Below are 27,508 nucleotides of genomic sequence, written 5' to 3'. Positions count from 1 at the left end.
GTAGGAGTATGTGTCTTGGCAGAACTTGACAGACTTTCAGACAATGCAAGACATTAAGGTTTTTAAATTAGACTATAAGCCCATTGGTATTCTGTAAGCTAGTAAGTCACAATGGTCTTCTTCATGGTCTGACTGAGAAAGCAAGTTCCGGAAAAAGAATCAGGAGTGAGACTGCAGCTAAATTCTGTCTGGAAAAGTAGCTGCAAATAAGAAGGAAAACATGCTGAGTATCGTGCCAAAGAATGACAAATATATATCAACAAAAGAAATCATTCTTTTACAGTGAATGTTTTTTTTTTTAAAAAAAGGCAAGTTACAACGATAAAGTGCTAAACTTGAAACAAACTATTTTAGTACCAAGTCATTCATTTCTTTTAATGAGCCACAGTCATTTGTTGTTGAATATAAATGGAAAATTGTTGCATGGAGCAAACTACGGTACTCGCTTTGCTAATTTTGTCGGTACTTTTACCCTAAGCTATGTTCTACATACATATTATTTAAGTATTTAATAGACTCAGGTCACTTTAAGTGACAAGTTATAACCTTCCTCTGCATAATGTTCTACTGAAATAACTGGCTGCTTCTTTATCCAAAATTTCTCATAATATTCTCAGATACCCAAAAGCTTGGAAAGTTCTGCCAACTAACTTATAATTCTTCTTTAAGGCGTCTGTAATTCTAGAATTCTTTTTTAAAAAGAGTTAATCCGATGCAAAAAGAAATATAACAGAGCGAAATTACAAATATACTGTAGAAACAGTTCTGTAAATAATCATGAAATATATCTTCACATCATAGTAAAAATAAACTACTAATTAATATGATTCATGTGTAAAGTGCATTTACTTTATTCAGTACTAGAAAGAATACCCATTCTTAAGCGAAACCAAGAACTGCGTAATATCAGAGATTCCTTTGGTGGCATATGAAGATTATCATTACAAAGAACAGTGTATGTCATTTATAATGCACCCAAAGTCCTGAAAACATTGTCTTGAGGCTTTGAGGTCACACGAGTGGTGGCAGAATCGGCGCCATCATTGAGAACTGCTTCCATCAGTCATGTGACCTGACAGCATCATGATCAAACGCAACCTGGAGAAAAATACAGCTGTCACTGGAAATGGATTTTATTATATGTGCATATATAATAATAATAATCATCATAATAATAATATGCTTATTTATTAGATTTATGAGAATATTATACTTATGATTATATTTGCATTTATGTTTAATATATTGGTGATATTTACAGTGTTTCAAAGGCATTTTAATTACGTATGACTTTAATTTGAAACCACTTTCAAGAGTTATTACTGTATTATTTTTTTATTACTCATTGTTGAACTACCACCTTGTACAGAGAACTTATTGGACTACCTGCCATTATTGTGGAAAAATTACATAATCACAGCAATCGACCACAGGTGCAGGGTAATTTGTGTCTTGTATATTCAGGCAAGCACTTTGTCATACACACATGGCTTGCAAAATAGCAGCATGCTGGAGTCAAGTGGATGGGGTTCAACAGCACAAACAGTCCATTAATGAAGAATCTGCAGTAGTTTACATGAGATCGTCATGCTTGCTGGACAGTGTGGTCAAGTTATAGCACATTCTCTAGAAATCAGCAGGATGTGGTTACACAGTCTTCGTGCTGCGAGTTTCTTTCAATACTTACGCAGTTGTGTCGCTCATTATAATGATGATTCACTGGACTTCTGTTGCAGGGATGAGAACTATCTGTCTTTGAATGGTTCACGGGCAGGTGGGGACATCAAGCAGTTATGCTGACAGAAGCTTGCAGTGTTCACACAAAGTCTTGGGACACTTCAGTAAAAATATTGCAGATTTATTGGTTTTATATCAAATAACATTTATTTACAAAAATATGTATCACATTAGAAACAACCAGTAGTTTCAAGTAAAACATTTATTTCAATTAATAATAAACTGAAACCCACATTATAGTTCTAAAAGAGCTGTTCTGATTTAAAAAGTTAATTGACAAGCAATCTCTTTTGGTCCTTCGCAATAACACACTTTGGGAGCCAGTGACTAAAATTGCAATTAATAGCAAAATAGGAAGAACATAAGTGAAAAAGTCAGTCAACAAAATCATGACACTTAATAAAAAGGAAATATCTTTGCAGAAGATATGTGCAGATATGTTAAACATTGCTTGTTAATTGACTTTTATGAAACCAATAAATTTGCAACATTTTTATCGAATCAAGCAAGTCTCCCAAGAATTTCTTTGAGCACTGTACATATGACAAGAAATAAAAGTGGGCATTTTATTAAGAGAAACTAAGGAAAGAAATCAATAACTAATAAAGTGACGTACAAGGCAGACACAGTACATCAGAAGCGTACGACTGTCACTGAGTCAAATTAGGTATAAATCATCCCAAGCTGAGCTTAATTTGAGTGCCCAGTAACAAATGCAACTTGTTAGAGCAAGAGCTATAGAACATATGACATAACATCAAAAGAGAAACATAATCCTGCTATTATTATCCAACCTTTAACTTTACTATTCCAGAAATCGTTAAATGCTGGTGTGGTACCTTCTGATTGGAAGCATGCTAATATAACACCCATATTCAAAAAAGGGGCTAGAAGTAATCCAGCAAACTATAGGCCAATAAGTTTAACTAGCATTATTGGAAAAATAATGGAAGCTATAATCTAAGTGAAAATGGTAGATTACCTTTATTTCATCTCAGACCCACTTCAAGGGTTGATGTCATTGGCCCCATCACCACTGGTGTACTAAGCTGTCATTTTTTCCCTTGTGGTCTTCCTTTTAGTCTGGCCTCTCCCTGTAAACTCTAGGTGTGAAAATTCCAGGGCATCGGCTGTTTCTGAAAATTTGGAAACTAATGTTTAAAACCAATTAGATCACAGCTAACCTCTTGAGCCTCTATCTGCTGTATATATTCAGTTGCAGCCACATGATTCGAAGTTTAGAGGAGCAGGCAGTATGTGCTTATGAGCAGCTGCACCTAATAAAGTGGTGATTGAGTGTTGGCAGATGTCACATTTCCAGAGCTTGTAATGAGATGGTTCATTTTGTAATAGGAGAGAATAGAAGGACCGTCTCATGCATCACAGGGATTTCAAATGGTGAACACAATACATTTTAGCTTTTCAACCCAGGTTACCATGACTGGACTTGTATGTATAAAGAGCAGAACTCAACAAACATTTGAGTTTATTATGGATAATTGGGTCAAGCGTGACATGTGATTTCTATGTGCTTGAAACGCAACTAAATCGTATTTGCATTCTTATTATGAGTTCCGTGCAGAATGCAGTTGATAATGAATGTGCTGAATTCAACTCACAGCCTTAAAGAGCATAATATTATGTTTAGAGGAAAGAATTTAGCTCAGCAGTTGATCGCACTGCCTGGAGCCAAAACATCTGGGTAATTTTTACTGAGAACTCGTCCTTTAATACATAAAAATAAGTAAATAGCTTATTAGGAGACAAGATACAGGTGGTTCCTAGTGAGAGCATGGAATTGAGCCCCAAGTCATGTACTCATCCTTTAAGCAAACATGACTAGAACTGTTTGTAGGGTTTATGGTGGAACCTTTTAGATATTTTATGGTCTGGGATTTCATCCTTAATATGAAGCACCAATGAGTTACACTCTGGTCAAAATGCCAGAGGTTTTCTCTTACTTCATTCTAAATATGCAGCCACATTTCAACGGGTTGATCTACAGTAAGCTACATTTTTCACCCAAGAAATGTTCTGCCATCTATGATGAAGGACGCCCTGTTAGCTGTACTCAAAGATAACAAGCGTTTAGTCAAACTACAGCAAGAAATACGTTGCCAGCATTTTTACTAAGTGAAGACTAAGCAACTCAAAATAAAGCTTCATCTCACTCACATAAAAAGCTGAATTAAAATGGCCAAAATGTCATTGCAGTTTTAGTCTGTATTGAAGTCATTGCATTTCTCAAAAACTGTCGTGCCGCGGAACGAGCAGGGATCGGGGAATAAGGGGGTGCATTTCACGGCAGGGGTGCAGAATTCGGCAAAACACCGGGAACAAGAGGTTTCATAGCAAAGCGAATCACGAAAGACGGTACAGACTTCAATGACCGGACTGGAGAAAACAATCTAACGCACACTTAAATACACTGGACTAATGACAACAATCAGAAACAACAGGTAAACACGGGGTTAACGAGGGGGGCGTGGCACACGGAAGGAGCTGACGATCGGGGCAGGACAAACACAGATTATATATATCATATAAACGTCCGACACAGATTATGAATGAATTCTGCAGATTATGAATAAATTCATTTTTTATATATTTTCAATATTTTGCTATGATAAATATGTAGTAAATAACAGATTTATAATTGAGTATGTCTGAGATTGTCATTTAAAATTTACTGTAAAATGTAGCTTTATTGAAATTATAAAGCTTTCTGATTTTCTAATTAACTTTACCATTAACTGGATTTAGGTTCCCTTCAGTATTTTGTCCTCAATAATAATAATAATAATAATAATAATAATAATAATAAGTATACATAAGCAAGCAAGCAAATAAATAAGTATAGATAAGCAAACAAATAAACAAAGAAATAAATGCATAAGCCATGAATCCAATACTGTACCAAGCCAAGAATATCCCAGCCTGCATTAGCTTCTTGCTCCAAGCTACTTCACTGTACTGCAGTAATACCGCTGGTTTAAATTTCCTAAATCGTATTTTCATGAAAATGTTCAGCATATTAATTACTAGCTGCAGTTATTTACTTATTTAAGCAGTTTAATTGTATGTTTTGATATCTTTTCGTTATCTATTTGTTAGTCCTTTACTAAGCATATTTTCATTTGAGAGAGGTGTCGCAGGAGTTTCGTCAAAAGTGCTAATGAACTGGCAGAGACTGTCGTTTTCGCTTTAAAAAGAGGTGATTGAAAACGCTTTAAGTGTCTTTTCCTAGACCTGACTGCCGCAGAGCTCTATGCCGCCACCGGGGGTTGTCCCCTCGGCCAGTTCCCGTGCGGAAACCTGTCGGTGTGCTTGCCCCAGCTGCGGCACTGCAACGGCGTGAAGGACTGTGAAAATGGCGCAGACGAGGAGAACTGCGGTGAGCTGGGGCGCACGGAAGGACCGGTGGCGGGTGTCGGGTGTCGGGGCGTGACGCAATAAGCGAATTAACGATGCAACCGGGCGGGAAATCCCGCTTTCAACTATTACCTATTATGAAATGCTACAATGAAGTTGATCTAGAATTACTTAAATAACTGAGAGTGGGGTTAGTTGGAACATTTTAACTAATTCCTCCATATTATATTAAGGTGAATTATGATCCATGAACGTGATCTATATTTCAATAAACTGTCTGTACCCCAGCAATAATGCTTACAATAGTTACTAATGTTGCATATGTTGTTCCTAGATTGTTTGATTCTACTCAATATGATCCTTCTCAAACAAGTTTATTTGAGGTGCTTCATGTATGTCCACCACTGGGGTAAGCTGAAACATGGTATAGGGTAAATTGGAACAGTGGTTTTCATAATTTGGGTCATGGCTGAAGAAAGTATTGAAAACTCCTTACATCATCACTGCTCATCACCGTATTGATTCCAAACATTACTACTTCGGATTGTAAACGGACAAATCAAAAGGAGACATCAGCTTTTGGGTACAACACTTGATGCCCCCAGTAAAGTTGGTGTTGGTAGCCTAAATACCTAGTCCTGTTTTCCATGAACAGAGATGTCATCAACATCTGGAAAGGAAAATGCTGGACACCCCTTTTCACTGCAATGTCAAGAAATTGGTTTCAACTTCACCATCCTTGGTGAGGCAGATAATCTTGCCAGTGTAGTAATGTGGGGTCTTTGACCCAACATCAGTATTATCAGCCATGTTTGGTATAACAGTAAACTGTTCAGTTTCAGAAGCTTCTTCCTTCTCACATGCCCCACCCACCCAGTCATAGCATCCAGCCTCAGAGTCACTTATTCTGGTATATTCAGCCATATTCAGGCATCAATCGCCCTTAAACCTGGCAGAGCTCTACTTTAATCTATGATCAGCTTGCGTGAAAAAGTTTGCCCATAATGGCAGGGGACCCACTGCAAAATTTACCTTACAAACCCAACTCCTTCAGCCAAATTTCAGTCCTCATTCAAGAAACAAATATGGTGGATGGACATTCTTGTTGTCCACCCCTAGATGGCAGCACCTCATGAAATGAATGATTATTTTTTTTCTACAAATTTTAACAAACCCCGTGTTCTAACTAACCCCACTCTCCCCGACATATAAGAAGCACATGCTAATGAATTAGCAACATTCCATAATCTCAGCCTTTAGTGTTTAATAAAAAAAGAGCCTTTTGAAATGAGATTTGAAGTTGAATTCATCATTTTTTTCTTTTTGGTTTTTCTTCTTTTACTAGTGGACAATAGTGGATGGCCTCATCTCTTTGATGCATTTCTAAGGAAAAACATAGAGGAGTCAAAGGAATGTTGTGAGTAAAATCCCCTCCTCTTACAGTCATTATGATGAGGTTTGCAGTGGCTCCCTATGAAGGTCAGCAAAACTGCCAAAGCAATGTGCCGTGTTGCCTTTAGTAGAGACACTGAAGGATCCGGAATGTCAGTAAGCTGGTGTTGGCATGACATGGTGAAATGCATGCATGTGATTATCTTCTAAAAGCGAGGAAAGGCAAAAGTGAGCCATGAAGCTCATTTTCCTAACAAACATACTTGTATCCACTCCAGTAGTTTCCACTGTCAAATGAGGATAAGTTCCCCATTCCATAAAATCATCATGCAGGGGCGCTGTAAAGAGGGGAACAGTTAGGATGATTCCAGGGGCCCCTAAGTGACTGGGGCCCTAAACAATTTAGAACATATTTTGATTGGTGTGGGTTCAGGGCCTAATATGATACGCTTTCATGTGGCTAAAAATCTGTAGCCGCAGCCCTGTCATCATGTTTGGGATAATCAGTAATATTTTTGTAATTTGCATATTGTAAGAAATAACATAATGTCACATTCTGTCCCCTTAATATTGCCTGAACAGTACACTGAATCACTGCTACATGTCCTTAACATCTTGGTGTAGTGCTGGATGTATTTCCAGAAGCCTGTGAGTGTGAAGCCAAGAAAGTGAATTGTAACAGCAGAGATCTTCAGCATGTGCCTGCAGTATCTTCCAATATCACTGCATTGTAAGTATCTTAGGAAACACTTATTATTTTTCCTATAATATGCATTTTAGACACTGACTTGCCTTTACAATTCACATAGCTGAATTTGAAGAGCATTTGAGTAAATGTGCATGGTGTTAATTTGTACTGAAATAAGGGTTCTAGTGTTCTTGGAAAATCTTTGTTCTAAGGCCTGTAAGCTAATATATTTTCAAATGGGAAAACCAATTCCCCCTACTGCGTTTTAACTTAAGAGCATATTTCCCATAAGACTATGCCTCTGGTGAATAATAGCGATATAAAAAAGGGAAAATCAGTGAAGGGCCTGCCAGTACTGCTACACTAAGTTTGACAATCATTAGTCAGTGATCTAAAGGCAGTCAGATCAAAGCACAGACATTGCTTGAGGGCCAAACTGTTACATACATCAGTTGCTTTTGTAACAAGTGCTGTCTTGCAAGACGGTAAAGCAGACTGTTCCACGGCTGGGTCATGCCTCCCTTAACCACCCAGGACAATAAAAATTACCTAGAAAAAAAGATTAATAAAGTGAGTGCTTGTTCAAGCTAAAAGAAACAGGGCTTCTGAGAAAGCACAAACAGGGTTTGCGAGCTGATTAGCGTACATAAACACTTGACGAACGTTTCTCGATACTGCCCACGCGAAGCCACTTACAAAATTGGAAGTGAAGTAACTTTATCAGAAGAATAAGATTGTGGATGGGATGCCTTTTTAATTTCATAAATCAGCCTTTAATATGATTCCGGAATTGCAACAGTTTCAGATATCATCTGGAGGTGATATACCAAAGATTTTAAGAAAACTGTAAAATATTTACCCTAGACCAAATTCAGTAAATTATAACAGACAGGTCCTGGCTTTCTCAAGGCATTTCTGTTCCTCCCCATACTAAATTAGGTATTATGTGGTCAGTTGCTCTTGCTCTCTCTCTCTCTCTCTCTCTCTCTCTCTCTCTCTCTCTCTCTCTCTCTCTCTCTCTCTCTCTCTCTCTCTCTCGCTGTCTTTCATGCATACACACACTTTGTATGGATATATATGTGTGTGTGTGTGTGTGAGGGGGGTTGCATAGATCTCATTTGAGGACCAAAATGTCCCCAAAGTGTAGTAAAACCTGAAAATTCCTTACTTTAGGGAAAATATTTCAGGTCGCATATAGATAACCTTAGTTTTATAAAAATCTGTGAATGCAATCAAAAAGGAAAAAAATGCCAAAAGGTTAGAGCTGCATAGGGGTTAAGGGTGGCATGATTAGGGTTATGCCAATGGAAATGAATAGAGAATCCTTATAAAGATATGTATTCATGTGTGTGTCCTTGTGTGTGAGTAGCAGAGCTATTGCATATTCCACTACTTCAATTACTAAAAATTAAAATTTATTATTAAATACCTTGTAAAACATTTGTGTGAAACCTTTACCTCATAATGGTATGCTTTAATAGCTGTGAATGAGGTCATTGAAAATAGTGCTATGAATTTTGATTTAATGAGTCTTTTATATGCGTGATCTGCATACGAGAAAATTGCAGTTTCACTTTTTCATATACATAATTTTTCATATTTTTCATATTTTTCAATATAATATATATTAATATAATAAAATGTGCAAAAATACAGTAAAGCTACACAAATATATAAAGATAATCAACACTGTAGATAAAATAATGTGATTAAATGCTGATGACATAGCAGCAGGTAGCAGAGCATCTATTGCAAAAACTTGGATGTAGTTTGCACCCTTGTAATATCCACACAACATGCCAAACCCGTCTTATACCACAGCTGGAGGCAAAATGCTGGACACTGTGGCACTGCCCTCCATGTTACGATTGGCTAGGTCCAGCTCCCTTATGTGGAACCGCAGACATCAGGAGTAGTTGTGTGGTTGTGTTGTTCTTGCGTAGTTCTTGCCCTAGTACTGCTCACACTTGTACCTGGGCATTCACTGGAAGCTCAGTCTAGCTGCAATTATGCCCAGTCTGCTCCTTCTCAACATTGATCTTGGCAATATGCTATTCACCTCACTTGCACGTCACTTTGATATAGCTGTCCGCTAAATGTGTAATTGTATTGTAAATGTAAATGTAACTTGGATATCCAAAGCAATCTACAAAGCACTAAAATAGGAAACAAATCTGCAGAAGCTGCGCGGCAGTTACAAGGTTAGATACTTTATGATAACCTCAGTTAACCCCATTAAGCTCTATGTAATTAACTATTAATAATGGGTGTGTGGGGGGTGGCATGGGGAAAGCAACAACTTAACCATTATAATGTCTCTACGGTCACATTCAATTCAATTCATTGCATTCGGAATACTGCAATGTCTTCTCTGTGGAGGGATAAGATATTAGAAGCTGCAACAATGTATAATTTGCATCTCCCCCTGTCCTTTACTCTGATCAATGAGCTAATGTTTTCCTGGATATGATTTCAATTATGATTTGTCTATTCATTTATTTTATTTATTTATTTGTAACCTGCCAACATGCATAAGCAGAATTTCCCCAGTGAAAAAGCCAGAATTAATAACAGGATGAGTAAAGAAATTATTTTACCCCTCAGTTTTTCTAGTATTTCCATAAATAATTTATAAACCCAAAATGAAGATAAACAAATTAATGGGTTTACACAGACATGTTAATACATGCAAAGCGCAATTTGCCTCCCAATATAGGAATAAAATGTACAAATAATGAGCTTTATTTTAAGTCAAGTGTTTCACTGAATTTTAACTCTTCATGAATATTTATTTGGGTCTGTTTTTATATCAGTGGACTCTTCAGAATATTTGAAATGGAAAAAAGTGCAAAATGAACATTTGTTTTGTGATTTTTTTGTTTTCTTAGTGAATTGAACAGCAATCGGATCACATCTCTTCCACCACATCTCTTTATACGATATAAAAATCTGGAAAGACTGTAAGTGCATGCTCTTTGTATTTTCATATATACTGCAAAATATCTGTAATAGTTTGCTATGATCTACAATAATCTTATAGCATGGTTGTTTTGATAAAAATGAATACGCATACATTATGCATATGTGTGGGGGGTGGGGGTGATGCATATATTACATTGATAAAAACCTGTTATTTTGACCTTATAGGGGCATTTTTTGGTCCTCACAAGGGTAAACTCAATCGTATAAAAATCTGTGAATGCAATAAAAAAATACAAATATTTGTAAGCAAGCAAATAAATATTTTTTATGATTAAAGTTAGGGCTGGGTTAGGGTTAGGGTTTCCATAGTTGGGATTAGGCATATTTGCATAGAAATGAAAGCAGAGACCCCATAAAAACAGAGATACCAAATCTGTGGTGTATATGTGTGTGCGTGTGCGTGCGAGCGGGTGTGTGTGTGTGTGTGTGTGTGTGTGTGTGTGTGTGTTAGAGAGAGAGAGAGAGAGAGAGAGAGAGAGAGAGAGAAAAAACTTGCTTGTTAACATTCTGAAGTATTGTACAATTTTAAAGTTGTAATATTATTTTGTAAAAAGAGGATTAGGGCTGCATGGGCTTAAGGCTGAAATGAATATTATCATTTTCTCTCATGATTCTTAAGCAATAAGTTTCTTTCCATCCATATTTTGTACCCACACATCGTATTCAGGGTCACGGGGGTGTGCAGCGGCAGTGCTAACCCCACCCACCATGCTGCCCCTGTAGTATTGCCTTCTCTTTATTATTTCGCATTACATTTGTGTTTCAGAAGATGAAAAAAACAATAATTTAGGCCTAGAGATATATCCGTTAACATGCCGACGTCGACAACAAATATGTATTTATCAGTATTGAAAGTCATCAGCACCACAGGTAAATGCACAGCCACTGAATCAATGGGGATGAAGGCATGGGATGATCGGCCATTTTCCGCAATGGAGGACGAGGGATTAGATCAGCGTTTATATGAGGTCACAAAGTACATCCTTTTTTCATGAAATGGAAAACATGTAACACCATTCTGCCTCAGCAAGCTTGGCAAGATTCATCACACCCCCCCCCCCCCCCCCCCCCCCCGCTTTTCAAATGGTCCATAGGTTAGTTGGTTCTCGGCTCACTTTCATCCCAGGAGCTCTAGCCTAAGACCAGCCCATTTTGTCTCCCTTCTGCAGGAACTTTGATAAATGGTGGCACCGTTCAAGTTTTATTATCCCGATAAATTTTATTTCTGACATTTCAAAAAGAATATAAATAATAAGAAACAGCCTGACATTTTCAGCCCCGCCTGGTCTCTTTCTAACATCCATTGTTGGAGAAACTTCCAGTGATTAGCAATAGTGAGCAAACAGCTATGGTGCCTTGCAACGGTGCATGCTGTGTATTTGCATGTCTCTCTGTGCAGAGCAATTGCGGTCTGCTGTGTGTGTAATTAGATTTTTTTACCAAAATATATATCTTAACATTTTGATTCAGTAAAAACAATAACTGAGCAAAGCATGATCTTAAATGAGTGTTTTTTTATACTCAAAAAAATTAAATGACTACCAGCTAAATAAATAAAATTCAGATTTTCTATTTTACCTTGTTACAAATGTATGCTGGGTTTGTGTGGGTACTATTCCTTTTGGCCTGCAGGGGGAGCATGGGTTGCTCCTTTCCTGTGAGGGGCTGCAAACTGGGAAGTGACCTGCACCTGGCTGTAAACTGAGTTTGAATATTCTCACTGTAACTTCGGTTTTCCCCAGGGTTTCCTCCCACAGTCCAAAGATATTGGTCAATGACAGTCTCTAAATAACTGGCACTATGTAATTTGTGTCTGTGATTGTGTCTTTGTGTACCTTGGGGAAACTGGCACCCCCCTGTATTGTCCCCTGTTCAACCCTTCCTCCCATGATTGAGATGAATGGGTGAAAGATAGATGGATGGATGGATCAATCGATATATGGTAAATTGAAATGAACAATTTGGCATTTGCATTATAGTAAATAATTATATATTTTTAAATTCAAATAGTATATATAAACATGAAGGGTCGTGTGGTGGAGCAGTGGTTAGAACGGTCACCTAACGCCTTTGGGACTAACCAGTGTTCGAGTCTCTGCCCTGGTTCTACATGCGTGAAGTTTGCATGTTCTCCCTGTGTCATCCTGGGGTTTCCTCTGGGTACTCTGGTTTCCCCCACCATCCAAAAACATGCCAAGGTGAATTGAAGACAGGTTGCAGTTATATCATATATATAAAATACACATATTATTGATACATTTTGAATTTCAAATTAGACACTGACTAATACTCTTTTTTCTAGTTTCATGGTTGACATATTTCTTAGGTGCAAGAAGTGGCTATCTTCCAGCTGTTTTTTTTTTTTGTCCCTCAGTCGTCAACCTTCTCAAAAGCATTGCGGAGATCTTTGGATGGTTGGCCATGCAGTAGATTAACAAGTGATGGTAGTCTTCTGTTAAATATAATAAATCTGTTACTTGGTTATTTTTCAAACTCAATCTGTGGCATTCCATAATGTCAGAAATAGTAATTGAGATATGCAGCATTACTAGTTGTTGTTGACAGGTTATATAATGAGGGAACACAATTGAAAATGAAACATCTTTATTGTGTTTTAGTAGATACCGTCATAAATTACCAAATAGGCTGAAAATTCCCAGTAAGATGTATCAACATGAAAAAAGTCTTCTGAGAACTAGTATAACTTTAATTTATAATTATAACTGATCACTACTTTCATTTACTCATCCATTTTCTGAAACCACTTATCCTTTTCAGGGCCCAGTGGGAGGTTTATCCTGGAGACTATGGGCACAAAGCAGGGAACAATCCAGGATGGGACCCTAACCCATCATAGCGCACATTCATACCTCCACCTCCACCTATGGGCAGTTTGGGATCTCCAGTTAACCTCAGCATGTATTTTAGACTATGGGGGGAGAAATTCCACAACAACACAGGAAGACCATGAAAACTTCACATACATGTAGAGCCAAGGTGAAGACTCAAACCCCAGTCCCAGAGGTGTGAGGCAACAGTGCTAAGCACTGTGCTGCCCTGATTAATATTTCCTGCCTTAATATTGCTATTGATAGTACAATTCATCAATGGAACTGAACTGAGAATTTGGAATGTGGGCGTGTCATATGTGGTCATGGAACTTACAAATGCCCGCATTTATGACTACAGTTTTTCATCAGTCAAATAAAACAGTTTGGAATAATGTAAATGAAATAAAATCCTTATATGGGTATGGAAATGAGGCTACTTACTTTTGTAAGGCTGCTGGCACCAACAGTGATGTGTGACTGTGGACCACTTTGGGAACGTGTCATATCTCAACTGTCAAGTTGGCCCCGGCGAGACTGGACTCACAAATTGACTCTGGCATCTTTTTCACACCCACTGCAGTGCCTCACCAAGTGAGAAGTGCCTCACAAGTTCATCCTAACAGCCCGTCCTCACAGATATCGTCCCTTCCTCCCTCCCTGTCCTCTTGTGTTTGCCCTAGACCAAGGTCACACCAAGTCCGCACAGAATGCTTAGATGTGAGAAACATTGTTCTATGTGACTGAACTTGTTTTTGATATCATTCAAATGGTCTCAGTGTTTAAAACATCATTATATACCACTATAAAGGGGTCAGCTAATGAATTATTATGATAAACTTATATTTCTTTAAACTAATTATCTCTGCTAGATTCCTAGATATTCATGTTAAGATTATTACATACTTGAACACTAGCATAAGAGCATTGTGCATTAAGATCTTAACACTAGCTTTCTGACTTGTCACTTGGGTTGGTTAAACTCGCCGTTAAATAGTATTATAGAGTAATAAAATGTAAGTAAGTGTAATCCTTTATTGGTCATTGCACAAGTACAGGTAGGGTTTGACTCATCACCTACCTGATGTTGCTCTCCATAGCTTGGGGGTCACAGCACAGGGTCAACCATCATGCAGTGCCCCTGGAGCTGGGGGTTAGGGGCTTTGCTCAAGGGTCCACAGACATGTGACTGTTCTGTCGAGCCCAGGGCACAAACTGGTGACCTTCCATTCATGGGCTCAGTCTGAAGCCACTGCCAGTGTGCCACCGACTCCCAAAACAAAGATCAGCCTGGGTTGATATTGTGTCTGTGGTGGATACTGCTTAAATCGGCCAAAGAGAATTTGACTGTATCATCAAAGTGTACAATGAATGATTTTAGTTAGAAGTAAAAACGTCAACAGAGTAAAGCCAGACTACATATTGATTATATCTAAGTGTTCTAAAAAGAAATACCATAATTCAAATGATTTAGAATCAGAATTATCTTGGTTTACGTTTGAAAATAATATTTTTTTCAGAAGCGCTGGGAAGCACATGCAGTATTACAGCTTAAGCTCCCCATCATTGGGGTACTTGGTGGTTTACTATACAGATGCTAAACGGACAACCAAATGACTGGGCAGGCTAAAATGTCACTAAAAGAGAAAAAGAGCAGTTACTCATGTTGAATTTAAGAAGTGACTTGTACTGTATACGGCATATGCCTGGTATACTGTTTAAATACTGTATATCCTGTCTGTTTGCCATTCATTGTTATACTACCCCACCTAGTAATGCGTAAAAAGGGCTAACTGGCATTTGATATTGTTTGTGATAGACATTAACCCATAATATTAATAGTGTTTATGTGCATTTCAATTGTCATTTGATACATTTGCTTTTTTAATGAGTATATGCTGTTTTCTTTCCAGGCACTTGCAAAATAATAGCATCCACACAATATCGAACCGGGCCTTCTCAGAATTGTATAATCTAAGGAAACTGTAAGTTGAAAAATCAGCAATTACTTTACAGGGGAACTTGATAATGTCAAAAAAAATCAGCCCAAGGACTGATAAAAATGTATCCTGTAGCATTATTTAATTACAGTGAAAATGATCTTAGCTATTACAGTTACTGTAATAGTTAATATTGTCAGCTTTAATAGATTTCGCTTTTTCCCCTGAACTGTGCTCAGATTCCTCAGCCAAAACAGGATCACTATGCTAAAGGCTGCCATCTTCCGGAACCTTCACAATCTAGAATGGTTGTAAGTCAAAAAATTCTTTCTTTGTCTTCAATGTTGATGTTAGTCCATTGAGGAAATTATGCTTCTTGTACTATTTGTTAAACTGAAAGGGATTTCCTTTATACTCTTTATAAAGGACGCTGGAATTATTGCTGAATTAAATTATGCAGTTTGGTTCATTTAAGCACAACACAATGCCTTCTGCCACTGGAATAACTACAAAATGAACGTTTTCCTTCAGACTTTCAATGTGTTGACATATGCATGTGGTACTTTTCTTGCTTATTTCCATTATAATGCTTTCACTGGTACTGGCAGTTCCCAGGACTGTGCAGATGTATTTCTTGTTGACTCTCTGTAGCCTTCAGATCAATTTGATTCTGTCTCACTTTAGAATTCTGGACGACAATCAAATATCATCTGTAAGACAGGAGTCATTCACAGGGCTCAAATCGTTGTTTTTCTTGTAAGTAGGTGTCTGCAGCAGTGTTTAACGTCTAGTGCAAAGGTTGATATAAGCCTCAAGCTTAAACTCATCCCTGTATTATCAGCATTGTGTCTTTCTGTGTGTGTGTGTGTGTGTGTGTGTGTTTGCTTCCCAGCATTCATATTACTTACCAGAAATAGAAACCCTTGACCTTTATGTAACCTCATTAACTTACTACAATATCATAAATATCAAGAATATTTATGAAATGAGAACAGTCATAACCAACAATTATATTTGTAGTGGAAAAAAACACAGATAACCCCCTTGTCTCTAGCAGACTTATTAGTAAAATATTGCTGCTGTTTCAGTATGAGCTTCTTACCGTAAGTGATAATTCGCCTCTGAGAAGCGCTGGATCCTTCATGCTGCAATATTATTTACCTCAAGCAGAAAACTATAAAAAGAACAAGCTAATATTAGCACATTAATACAGGCCAACTTGCGGTGCTCTTTTAATGTCGCTCCAGGAGCCCTGTGATAAATATTAAATCCAAATGGGTTTGTTCCTTTTTAAAGGATGAATCGATGAAATATTTGGAACAGTTGTATTCTGTTAGATGTTTTACCTCACATGTGCACAAGTGTTTAATTTCCTCATTTTTGGAAACACATGATTTTGCATTTGCGTATCGTTGCATTGCATTCTATAACCATAAATCCTGGACTATTACTCACTGTTATTACGTTCTGAATATGTGATCAGGATACATGTATAAATATTTGACCTTCAGAGCCATTTTTAGGACATTATCTTGGTAATGCTATATATTCGTCACAAAGCAAGACTCTGCAGTAGATAATAAGAATGTTTTTTTCTTTGCTAAATAGACTCAGGTGTCATTTACTGTATACATTTTAGAAATGGCTGTCAACCATAGTTTACATCGGTCTTTAATTCTATGGAGTCATTAGGAGGTTTAAGTATCCTTAAGAATACATCATCCTTTATCTGTTAACACACTTCCTTTTTTTCAGATATTGTTTTGCAGTTAAAACAGACAAAAAAGCTCAAAATCTCATTTTTATCTCATTTTTAAAAATGCTATCTCATTTTTAGAGCTATGGAGTTTTACAACAAATATTTAACAGTCAGTTTGTGTACGTAAATAAAAAAAAAAAAAAAAGATATTTTGTCAGATGAGATTAATTCAGAATTTCTCCTGATTGGGTTTATTAATCGAACTTCTTCCTGATTCAGGTCATTGCTGAATAATTCAATTGAGCACTTACCGAACAATTCCTTCTGCCAGGAAATGCCAAGGTTGAATTGGCTGTGAGTAACAGACATTGTTATATCCGTTACAGTGTTTTTGCATACATGAGTAATAATGAAATTTAAAAAGTGATCATGACAAGACATTTTTTTTCACTCCTCACAAGTGAAAGTATTTTATTATTAATGTTGATAGCGTGAAGTATTCTTTGTCCAAATGATGTGTGAGTGCTTTCAAATCTTTTCTTTACAGGGAGATGGAAGGGAATCTCATCTCAACGTTACACAGTTCCAGCTTTCAAGAGTGCAGAGCTCTCACTGTCTTGTAAGTTTAGACGTAGTGATAACATTGATACTGTTGTAGAATCACCCCTGAAATGCCTTCAGGAAATTCGGGACTTGCTTCCAAAACAACCAGGCCATCAGAACTCCAAAAGCACATTTGTAGACCCTTTGTACTTATAAGGGGAAAAGCAATCCTCACAAGAAAAAGCAGATTTCCAAGGTCAGCCGTGAAAGGCATTCGTCCCAGTGGCTTGGCTGTCGTTGCAGGTATTTCCATGGCAGATTAACATAATTGGGGTCTGTTTTATCACGGGGGGTACAGCTTAAATTGAGATACATTATCTTGCCTGGCTGCAGAGTAAGTGGCTCCTGCTGACCTGTTGGGTTCCTGCTCGAGTGCTTGATGTGTGACTTTCAGTGCTGCACGGCAAGAGAAAATATGAGAGGAATGCACACCTGGCCTTAAGGAAGCAGAGCAGAGGGGGATCTGTGACCAGTCAGACAACATACTGTAAAGAAACTCACGGATTACTATATTGGGACAAAAACTCTGGGAGTAAACTTTCTTTTTATGTTTAATCTCTGATTTTATTGAGCCAATTAACCCTGCTGTGTCATAGAAGAAAACCTATCAAGTTATAACAAAACTTAGTGTATTTTAATTTCCGGTATTTTATGAAATATCATACTAATAATAGCCCATTAAAAAATAATCGGTTTGTTTTACATTCGTGCTACAAAAGTAGGTATACCAGACTGACTGTCGACATGGATGAAATCATGCGGGTGGCTTTGACATAATATTTTGTGCATCTTTTGGCAGGATTATTTCAGTATTCATTTTGTTCAGGGAAAAAGGCTGTCAACCGTGTCATTTCCACTTTGCGGAATTCCACTCCGTTTCACTTAATTCACCTTGTTTTAGCAGAAGCTCGTCCAAATGAGAGCACCAACATTCCAGAAGACCTTAAACATAATGTGATAAGCAGACGAAATTACCACAGACACAGTGCATTTCCAACTGCTGGTCTGGGAAGCATTTTTTTTAGATCTTCTATACACAAGTAGTCAGACTTAACTGAGCATACAAAAATACCCCACAAGGTAGCTGTCAGCATCTCACCTTCACCCACGGTTTCTCACTTCACGTTCACGTTTATCTCTGCCAACCGGTGTATAAAGTCCTTACCTCAATAGCTGGATATGACCCACTTCAGAAGACTAAATGTCCAAGGAAGCAGATAATGAACTATAATGGACTTTTCCCACTGACCTGCAGCACCAATCTTGGACGAAGACTCCCGCTGCATATATATTGGTCTGTCGGTATAAGCCTAAATTGCTTTGTTGCATAGCAAAATTTTCTCATTCTACAGGTTTTATGTAGGTGTTTCAGGTATTTATGAGACATTGATAATTTAATGCTTATAATTATTGAATAACATTAGCATCTGTGGCTGCTAAGTCGCTAAAATGTGTAGCTACCAAGTATGACAGAAAAGCCACCAGCAGCCCTGCAGCTGTAAAGAGAGAATCTTTATCTTCTTGCTTTGAATTTTTCTTTTGGTACAAAAAAATGACACACACAAACACGTACTGCATTTTCGACCAGCGCGCATGAAAGTGTTTGTATATTTAGGTGAATAATTGTCAGGTAACAATGGTTATTACCGCAGACAGACCGAAAGGGAAAATAAAATCTAAACTGTTCTATTTCTATTTCAGAGCTCTTCGTAGAAATCACATAGAGATGATTGAAGAGGGAACATTTTCCACAATGCAAAAGCTCATAGACTTGTGAGTATACAGTTATTTTAATCTTTACTTGACATTTTGGGACGGAACCATAGAAGATTTGCATTTGAAATTTTGAAGTAAACAATGTCTGCTTTGCATTTTCGTTGATGGGAAGAAACAGGTCTCCTCTGATGTACTTTTGGGTCACTGAATCCTTGCTTTGACTAATAAATGTCAATGGAAATATAATGTGCTTTTCAAAATCTGTGGTGTGGCCAGCTAGATTAAGCCTTGAATAAACTGAAAATAACAGCTTAAGAACAGTGTTGCCACTTTATTTTCTACCATATGCATGTTTAAATGTGGGAAAAGTAACTGAAAACAGTTTTTATACAATTCTAGTGTACTTTACGGTGATAATGGACAGAGCCTCTCTCTTACTTTTTCCGAGCTGTAACAGTTAATACATTATTTATTGTTACATTTGTTAACTGTTAACTGAATACATAATGTATTTTGCTTCAATAATATATATTTTTATTCAGGGATTTATCGATGAATAGAATTCAGGAACTACCCCCATCTTTGTTTCACAATCTGTGGAACCTAAAGCAATTGTGAGTAAAAACTATATTTTCTTTTTAAATAGCTTGGACAGTACTCAGGCATTGAAATTACACTACTTAGTTTCATATTGACTGTGGAGGCACAATTATTGGTGTAGAATCAGTCATTACTATTATATACTACTAAAAGTAAAGGAAATACTGGTGTTTTCTGGATATTTTCGAAAACAATAAGACCAAAGAGTGAGCGTATCACATCCTAGAGTAAGACTGCTATATCTTAGGTATCTAATTGCAGGACTATTTTAAATGGGATGCTTAGAGATTATGCAAGAAAATGTGAATTAATAAAATATATATTATAATGTGTCAATAAATTATCCTAAAACGTACCAAATAACTGCAATTTAACAAAAAAAATTATAAAAATAAACAGTTTTAAAACCATTGTTAAGATTTTACTTATTTGGTAACTTAAAAAAAGTAGAATATTTCATAAAATAAATAAAATGATAAATAATAATACATAAATACTGACAGAACGTTCCTGCAGCAGTCCATATAAACTCCTTAGCCAGTTTATGTGCTACATTAGCATGTTGATGCGAACTGCGCTGCTCCTTGTGTGCCTGTAGATATACAGCAGGGTCAAGATGTCCAGCTACTGTGTGGCTGAGTATATGAATGGCCAAGACCCCTGATATGGTGTCCTTGTTGATGTCAGACGTAGTGGTTCCTCAGAGAGTGGTAAAATATGCAAAAAAATTAAAAATAAAATCCAGTGGCATTTATGTGGGCGAAAACAAACTAATGACAGCTTAGTAAGAGAGGTGATTATTCACACTCATTAACGTTAACAGAAAGACCACAAGTGCAAAAAGAGCTGAGTACAACAGTAGTTTGCAGAAAGGCGTCTATGAATACACAACTCACCCTTAAAGCATTTATGGAGCCTCCTCTACAGTACTAGCTGTGTTAGATATAACTAATAAAGTGGTCGCTGTGTGTATATTAAATAATTATCTTTATATATATCGTTGTCCGAAAAATTTGACTTGGCTTGAAATCAAAGAAATGTGCTGAATTATGTTAGATTCATCATGTTGCTTTTCCCTTTCAGGAACATCTCACATAACCCCCTGTCTCACATCTACCAGGATCAGTTTGACAACTTAGTACACCTGCAGTCACTGTGAGTCTGAAGGCATGATGTAATGCCCTAAAGCTCTAAGCAAAGCAGGTGGTTACCTTCGGCTGAAGCTGATAAGCATGAGAGTGACCGAGAGGCATCAGTTTGCTGTCAGATTTCATGCCACAGAGTTTCATTTCGCAATTTGTGGCAAATTTAGCATGTAATGTTATAGAACAGAGTAAGGTTTTCAACACAGTGTTGTCCTAATGAAAAGGTGTCTTTTTTTAAAAAAAGAGGTCATTAAATAAAATGATGAAAGCCTTTTTACTCTACCTGATTGGATGGTAACTTTGATCAAGAGTGTAATTTTATTTAACTTATACTGAAGAGTACCTTGAAAATTTTGCTTTGGTTAACATTAGGATTCAAATGTTCGATAGGAAAAAAAACAATGTCTCATAATTCTGTTACCATTTTTGTATGTTATCGTTTTTATAAAAATATCCCAAAAAAGTTTCAGTTCATACGGTAGCATATCGCTGCCCCTGATACAAAACATCTCATTATAACAATGAAAATGTAATGCTAAAACATGAAAATTCTTATTATAATGAGATATCTTTGACTTTGATATTCTTGTTAAAATAAGGAGCGAAATTATCGCATAATGAGATTAAAGTATCTCCTTATAACAAGATCCGAGTCTTGTTATAAAAAGAAATGAATTCATAATAAAGTTGAATCTAATCTGATGTATTATGGTCATTCAAACATATATACTATAATAAAAATACATGTATATAGTACTGAAACGCCATGAAATGGTTTTCTCTTTATAACAAGATAAGTATCTCAAACTGGACAAATTTTATTTTGTCATGATGGCAGCAATACGCTTCTGTAAGTTTAAGATATACAGTCGGAATAAATTAGCATTGTTTGAAAGTTTGTAATAGAAATGAATTTCATACAGTATATTTTATTAAAATAATGCACAATTGTAATTGCATTTGTTTCACAAGGGGAATGGAGGGAACAGAGATCCCAAACATCAGCATCAGAATGTTTCGGTCTCTTGGAAACCTCTCTCATATGTAAGTACTTGGGCCTAATACCAGTATGCAGAATATTACAAAGATTAAATTGTATTTGTAGTACTACAGTCGTATTTAACTCCCAATATTATAGATTTTTAAAATTACTCTAAACTTGTTATCAGGACCTTCAGCAGGAGAAGCAGCAGGAAAATGGAGACTTTGAAGCTGTTGTTTGTTGGAGTTTGGTTCAATCTACTTTTCCTTCTTTTCAGTGTTCTTTTACTGACTTCCTTCCTTCCACTGTACTCTGTAGATACTTTAAGAAGTTTGAATACTGTGGTTATTCCCCCAATGTGAGGAGCTGCAAACCCAATACCGACGGGATATCCTCCTTCGAAAATCTGCTGGCTAATATCATCCTGCGGGTCTTTGTCTGGGTGGTGGCTTTCATCATCTGTTTCGGCAACGTCTTCGTTATATGCCTGCGTTCCTGCATCACGTCTAACGACCACCACCATACCATGTCCATCAAGTCACTCTGCTGTAAGTAAACGTAGCTCGAGGTGCACCTACCCATTTCATAACTTATACTAGTATGGAGTATAGGCTAAAAGTATAACTAAACCCTGGTGAAGCTAACTGATTAGACAGAAAAATAAAAGACTATTCATCTAACTGAATAGAAACAAAGTGAATAAGGAGGTCTAAAAGTGAGAAAACTGAAGAGAATGAATCCTCTAACCGTAGCATCTTTCTCATATGACTTTGTCCATCAGGTGCAGATTGCCTGATGGGAGTCTATCTGTTCTTCATTGGCGCCTTTGACATTAAGTACTGTGGGGAGTACAACAGGAACGCCCAGTTCTGGATGGAGAGCACACAATGTCAGCTCATTGGCTCCCTGGCCATGCTGTCCACCGAGGTGTCTGTTATGCTGCTAACGTACATGACCCTCGAAAAGTATATCTGCATCGTGTTCCCCTTCCACAACTACCGGGCTGGGAGGAAGCAGACTCTCTTAATTCTCATCACCATCTGGGCCCTTGGCTTCATGATAGCCGTCGTCCCGTTCTGGGACAGGCAGACGTTCGGTAACTATTATGGCAAAAATGGAGTCTGCTTCCCTCTCCACTCTGACCTGACAGAGAAACCAGGGGCAAGGACATATTCCACTGGAATATTCTTGGGTAAGTCGGAATCGGAAAGTTACAACGCTATATTTTTGCAGATTAGATTTATAGATGAATTGTACTTAGTATTCATATTGTCCAAAATGAAATTGAACTACCTCATATAAAGTATCACAGACGTCAAGTCATGTTTTTAACTGAAGGTCAATTTAACACAAACATGCACTTCAAAACTGACTGAATATATGACATGCATTCTACACCGATCAGCCATAATATTAAAACCACTGACGGGTCAAGTTAATAGCATTGATTATCTCGTTGCAATGGCACCCGTCAAGGGTGCCATTATACATGAGGCAAGTGAACTGTCACTTCTTGAAGCTGATATGCTGGAAGCAGGAAATGTGCAGGCATATGGATCTGAGTGACTTTGACAAGGGCCAAATTGTGGTGGCTAGGCGACTGAGTCAAAGCATCTCCAAAACGGCAGGTCTGGTAGGGTCTTCCTGGTAGGCAGTGGCCATTACCTACTAAAAGCCGTTCAGGGAAGGCCATCGGGTGAACCGCTGATGGTGTTATGGGTTCCCAGTACTCACTGATGTGCGTGGGGAGTGAAGGCTGACTTCTCTGGTCTGATCCCACAGGAGAGCAACTATAGCACAAACACACAGTGCATTGCAGCTTGCTGCGAATGGGGCTACGTAGGCGCAGACTGGTCAGAGTGCCCATGCTGACCGCCGTCCACTGCTGAAAGTGCCTACAAAGGGTACCTGAGCATCAGAACTGAATGGAGCAATAGAAGAAGGTGGCCTGGTCTGATGAGTCACATTTTCTGTTACATTATGTGCACTGCCTAGTGCGTGTATGTCATTTATCTGGGGACGAGATGGCACAGAGATGCACTATGGGAAGAAGGCAGGGTGATGCTCTGGTTAATGTTCTCCTGAGAAACCTTAGGTCCTGGCATTCATGTGGCTCTTACTTTGACATATATCACCTACTGTACCTAAACGTTGTTGCAGACCAAGTACACTCTTTCATGGCAAGAGTATTCCCCAATGGCAGTGGCTTCTTCCAGCAGGATAATGCACCCTGCTACACTGCAAAAATAGTTCAGGAATGGTTTGAGGAACATGAAAAAAAGAGTTCAAGGTCTTGACTTGGCCTCAAAATTCCCCAGATCTCAATCTGATCAAGTATCTGTGGAATGTGCTGGACAAACAAGTATGATCTGTTGGGGCCATTTTCACAAGTTACGGGACTTACAGTATCTGCTGCTAACGTCTTTGTGCCAGATACCACAGGACACCTTCAGATGTCTTGTGGAGTCCATGCTGTAGTGGGACAGAGCTATTTGATGCCACCAGGGTGACCTGCACAATATTAGGCAGGTGGTTTTAATGTTTTGGCTGTTCGGTGCACATGAAGGCAAAAATACTGATTTGTTGAATACTGAATACTGAATATAAATATATAATGAATGTCTAATTGAATAAATGTTTGTCTTTCAGGCTTGAATCTTGTTGCTTTCATTATTATAGTATTCTCCTACACCAGCATGTTTTATTCAGTAAGGAGAACTGGATCCAAAACTGCTCGGCAGACGATCTTTGATGAAGAAGTGGCAATAGCCAAAAGGTTCTTCTTTATAGTGTTCACGGATGCCTTGTGCTGGATGCCTATATTCCTTCTTAAAATTCTGTCTTTGTTACAAGTGGAAATCAGAGGTAATTGTGAAATTGAACTGAGACGAAATACGATTATGTGCTTCTGAAGACTTATAAAGACTCACACATAGATGCATACAGTATTATATATGAACAATAAGTAAAAAAATAGCACTTTAGAAAATTTTGGGAATTTTTTTGTAGTAAAAATAATGCAGAGTTGATATTTCATCTAAGCAAATTTGTTAACTTGCATGTTATTATGTTTCACAAATATCTACGATGCCAGAAATGATGCTGGTAATTAATATTATGAATTAAACTATTATTCAGAAACACTGCATGAAATTAAAAAAAAAACAAAGGTCATTAAGTTCTGTGCTAGTCTTCTTGCCATTAGTATTATTATTATCGTTGTTGTTGTTCTGATTGTGCTTTTCTGTCCTTGCAAGGCACAGTCATCTTGTGGGTAGTGATCTTCATCCTGCCCATCAACAGCGCCCTTAACCCCATCCTCTACACCATCACCACAGCCGCCTTCCAGGAGCGTCTCAAGCTTTGCCTGCAGCTGAAATGGCAGCAGCTGGGAGTAAAGGAGACATCACACAGCGTATCGATGATCTACACACAGACCAGCACCCTTTAACAGGAGCCAATGACGTACCTCACATATCACGTCGAATTAAATCTAAATTTATTTACGAAATGCACAACAGTACAGCAAACGGCGGTAGGTGCAGGCAATGAAATGAGTTTCCCTGAGAGCTGCCTACAATAAATTATAGTGATTTATAAGAGAAATTAATAAGTAAAATAGTAAATAGCAAAAAATATTTGCAACAAAACAAACAAATAAATAAACGGAATGTGCAAATTCTCAATAATAATGGGCAGAACAGATATTAAGTAGCCTCACTGCCTGAGGGTAGAAACTGTTGCGGAGTCTGTGACTCCCCGCTCCGATACAGTAGGACTGAAAAGGGCTTGTGGTTGGGATGGCTAGGGTCTTTGAGGTTGGACCTGGCCTTCCTGAGGCACCGTCGATGTCTCGGATGTCAGGCAGGTTGCAGCCGGTGATTATCTATGCCATATACTAACGCGGTGACATGAGAAGGGGTCCCGAGTGACGGGGATAGAGCCTGATGAGGAAGTGGCCTTTCTGAAATGGAAGCACAATGTCACTAACAGTATTAGATCGGACACATGGTGCCGATAGCTGGCTCACTGGGAGAAGCCATGAAATGCAAAATTACTGCAGTTATTTCCGACCTGCTGTCCTGTTTTTGTGGTTAATGGTTCCGTCTACCACCACATACACATGTGCAGGAGGGAAAGGCACCCGTGTAAAGAGGAAGGGAGTGTTTCAATATTGATCACACTCTGCACTTATGACTACGGTGTCAGGGAGAAAGAGTATCCGTTTCTTACTTTGCTTGTCAATGGGGCGGTGCCCTCAAAGGTCTGCCAATTGTACCCTTAGCTGTAAGTATATATACCTTAAAAGGTACAGAAGAGGGTTCTGAGAAATACTTTTGTACCATTGGGGGTACATTAATGTTGTGGGGATGTTTTTCAGCTCTAGGGTACAATTGACAGTCTTTTGAGGGTACAACCCCAGTGACAAGAAAAGGTACAAACTGGTACTCCTTCTTTCTGACAATGTCTATGAAAAAAAAATATTTATTGATGGTTCCACATGCAATTTCCTGTCGCATTACATAAGAACATAAAAAATTTACAAACGAGAGGAGGCCATTCGGCCCATCAAGCTTGGGGAGAATTTAACTAATACCTCAGAGTTGTTAAAATCTTATCTAGCTCAGATTTAAAGGAACCCAGGGTTTTAGCTTGCGCTACACTAACAGGAAGACTATTCCATACTACACGCTGTGTAAAGAACTGCTTCCTCAAATTCATTTTAAAATGTTCTCCCACTAATTTCCACAAATTTGTAACAATTGATAACAATGTCAAGATAACACAGTATGTGTTAAGTACGCTGCCGTTTGGTGGCTAATGGCAGCTTGTTATGTTTATTATTAATTGTGCGGTATAGCAGTGTAGCAGTCCACTTCTTGCTTCCACTTCTTGTGCAATGTCATGAAAACCAATTCGGTACCCTGTTGTCCCTAATCCACTCTAACTGCATGAGTTAACTGCAGGGAAATTCTATACATGTGAATCACACCATACCATCCATCCATCTTCCAAATGCTTATGCTGGTCACAGTCTCTGAGTACCATATGTTCACATATACCAAGGAATAAGAAGCATCTAATAATGATTAATGTCTATCTAATAAAAACCAGCAGTATTGCCATTATGATGCTTAACTCAGTACTCTCATGTATTAATCTTTATTCACATTTGATTTATTGAACAGTAATGTTAAGCTGTATTCAAAATTCAAATTCAAAAATCCCAAATAAGTACTGAATGTATATTATACAGTATATACATATGTTTATACTGGATATACACACATACTAGGCTCTGGACCCCTCGCAACCCTTGATAGGAGAAACGGTTTCAGAAAATGGATGGATAAACATATATACACACACACACACACGCACACGTTTGCATTCATATGTGAGGACCATCCATTCATTTCTGTGGGCAAATCCCTATTGCCAGCAATGATGACGTTAACCCCTTCCCAGCCCTAAGCGTAACCATAAGTAAATAAACAAAATACAAGACTTTTGCTTATTTCAGTTTTCTGATTGCAGTCATAAGTTTTTATAATATTGAGCTTCCCCTTGTGGGACCGGAAAAATATCCAAATAAGCTCAAAATAAAAGGTTTTTATCACATTGTGGGGACATGTATTACACTGTGGGGACATTTGTTCCCCATAAAGTAATATGTACACATGTAATATGTAATATGTCCATCTGTTAGTTACCAGCTACACACTTTAAGGGATAAACCTGGGGGGCTTTTTGAGAAGCACTTCTCCAATAAGCAGGGATGGGTACAATATGGTGTGAAAATATTGCTGCAGTTTACAGGTTA

The 27,508-nt window shown here is 37.8% G+C and overlaps 1 protein-coding gene across 3 annotated transcripts in view; it reads left to right on the top strand.

Annotated features, from left to right (window-relative positions):
* rxfp2l (relaxin family peptide receptor 2, like) overlaps positions 1-27,202 on the top strand; it is a 35,346-nt gene extending 8,144 nt beyond the window's left edge. The window contains exons 2-18 of one of the 3 annotated variants that reach the window (XM_049029819.1): positions 4,985-5,131; positions 6,455-6,526; positions 7,126-7,231; positions 10,078-10,149; positions 14,913-14,984; positions 15,179-15,250; positions 15,624-15,695; positions 16,918-16,992; positions 17,186-17,257; positions 18,943-19,014; positions 19,500-19,571; positions 20,641-20,712; positions 21,675-21,746; positions 22,003-22,232; positions 22,466-22,876; positions 24,334-24,549; positions 24,942-27,202. In XM_049029819.1, coding sequence (XP_048885776.1) covers positions 4,985-5,131; positions 6,455-6,526; positions 7,126-7,231; positions 10,078-10,149; positions 14,913-14,984; positions 15,179-15,250; positions 15,624-15,695; positions 16,918-16,992; positions 17,186-17,257; positions 18,943-19,014; positions 19,500-19,571; positions 20,641-20,712; positions 21,675-21,746; positions 22,003-22,232; positions 22,466-22,876; positions 24,334-24,549; positions 24,942-25,135 — 2,099 coding nt within the window. In that variant the 3' untranslated portion in view covers positions 25,136-27,202. The remainder of the gene's footprint in view (positions 1-4,984; positions 5,132-6,454; positions 6,527-7,125; positions 7,232-10,077; positions 10,150-14,912; positions 14,985-15,178; positions 15,251-15,623; positions 15,696-16,917; positions 16,993-17,185; positions 17,258-18,942; positions 19,015-19,499; positions 19,572-20,640; positions 20,713-21,674; positions 21,747-22,002; positions 22,233-22,465; positions 22,877-24,333; positions 24,550-24,941) is intronic. The other 2 variants (XM_049029820.1, XM_049029821.1) reach the window with 2 other exon arrangements.
* The last annotated feature ends 306 nt before the right edge of the window (positions 27,203-27,508 follow it).

The sequence above is a fragment of the Brienomyrus brachyistius genome, chromosome 10 (assembly GCF_023856365.1).
Source record: "Brienomyrus brachyistius isolate T26 chromosome 10, BBRACH_0.4, whole genome shotgun sequence".
In the NCBI taxonomy this organism is placed as follows: domain Eukaryota; kingdom Metazoa; phylum Chordata; class Actinopteri; order Osteoglossiformes; family Mormyridae; genus Brienomyrus; species Brienomyrus brachyistius.
The sequence above is the reverse complement of the archived record's forward strand: the minus strand, read 5'-3'. Positions and strand labels throughout refer to the sequence as shown.